At 37.9% G+C, this 702-nt stretch overlaps 1 protein-coding gene across 1 annotated transcript in view; it reads right to left on the bottom strand.

The window, feature by feature from the left end:
* Nucleotides 1-702, bottom strand: part of LOC119591814 (zinc finger protein 77-like) — a 10,834-nt gene that overhangs the window by 5,574 nt on the left and 4,558 nt on the right. Inside the window, exons 5-6 of the mRNA XM_037940559.1 lie at nucleotides 343-610; nucleotides 54-128 (exon numbers count right to left, since the gene is read on the bottom strand). Coding sequence (XP_037796487.1) covers nucleotides 54-128; nucleotides 343-610 — 343 coding nt within the window. The remainder of the gene's footprint in view (nucleotides 1-53; nucleotides 129-342; nucleotides 611-702) is intronic.

A 702-nucleotide genomic window follows, 5' to 3' on the forward strand; every position in this document is an offset into this window, starting at 1 on the left:
ATTTATAACACATTAGAAAATTTCTATGATGTTCAAAGACTACAGATGATTACTGTCCTTGGAAAAATATGCAGGATTTGAGTAATGCTCTAAGTCTGGCTCCCCTTTCCCATATACTGTATCTAGCCCTACAAACACATATTAAAACATAATAACAAATTTACCATTGCATGAGAATTCCTCTCAGAATGCAGATTTACACAGTATACTAGTATATTTCTTCAACTAATGATACAAGGTACCTCGTTCACAACTAGAAGGGTTAACTGGCCTATATCTGAGGAACATTATGAATACGAATGTGCCTTTTTAAATGATATTTTGTAACTGTGGAATATTTACAGTATGGGCAATTAAATGGCTTCTCCCCAGTGTGAATTGTGATATGAGCTTGTAGTGTTCCTTTCTGACTGAATCTTTGTAGACACACTGAGCATTCAAAGGGTTTCTCCCCAGTGTGTGTGCGCAAATGCCTCTTTAGGCCTGTGCTATAGTTAGTGGAATAGTCGCAAAAGGAACACTGATGTAGTTTTCTTCCTGGGGCGTGGCTCATCCAAACTCTAGCAGCCTCAATGTTCTCTCTCCTCACACCTTCAACGCTGTATCCTACCTGTAGGGGATGCCCATCTCATATAAACAAAGATGTACTTCATACTTTTGTATACAATTCCCACAGGAAAATAGTTTTTGTAGCAAATTCTT

Source organism: Penaeus monodon, chromosome 29, assembly GCF_015228065.2.
Source record: "Penaeus monodon isolate SGIC_2016 chromosome 29, NSTDA_Pmon_1, whole genome shotgun sequence".
Classification (NCBI taxonomy): domain Eukaryota; kingdom Metazoa; phylum Arthropoda; class Malacostraca; order Decapoda; family Penaeidae; genus Penaeus; species Penaeus monodon.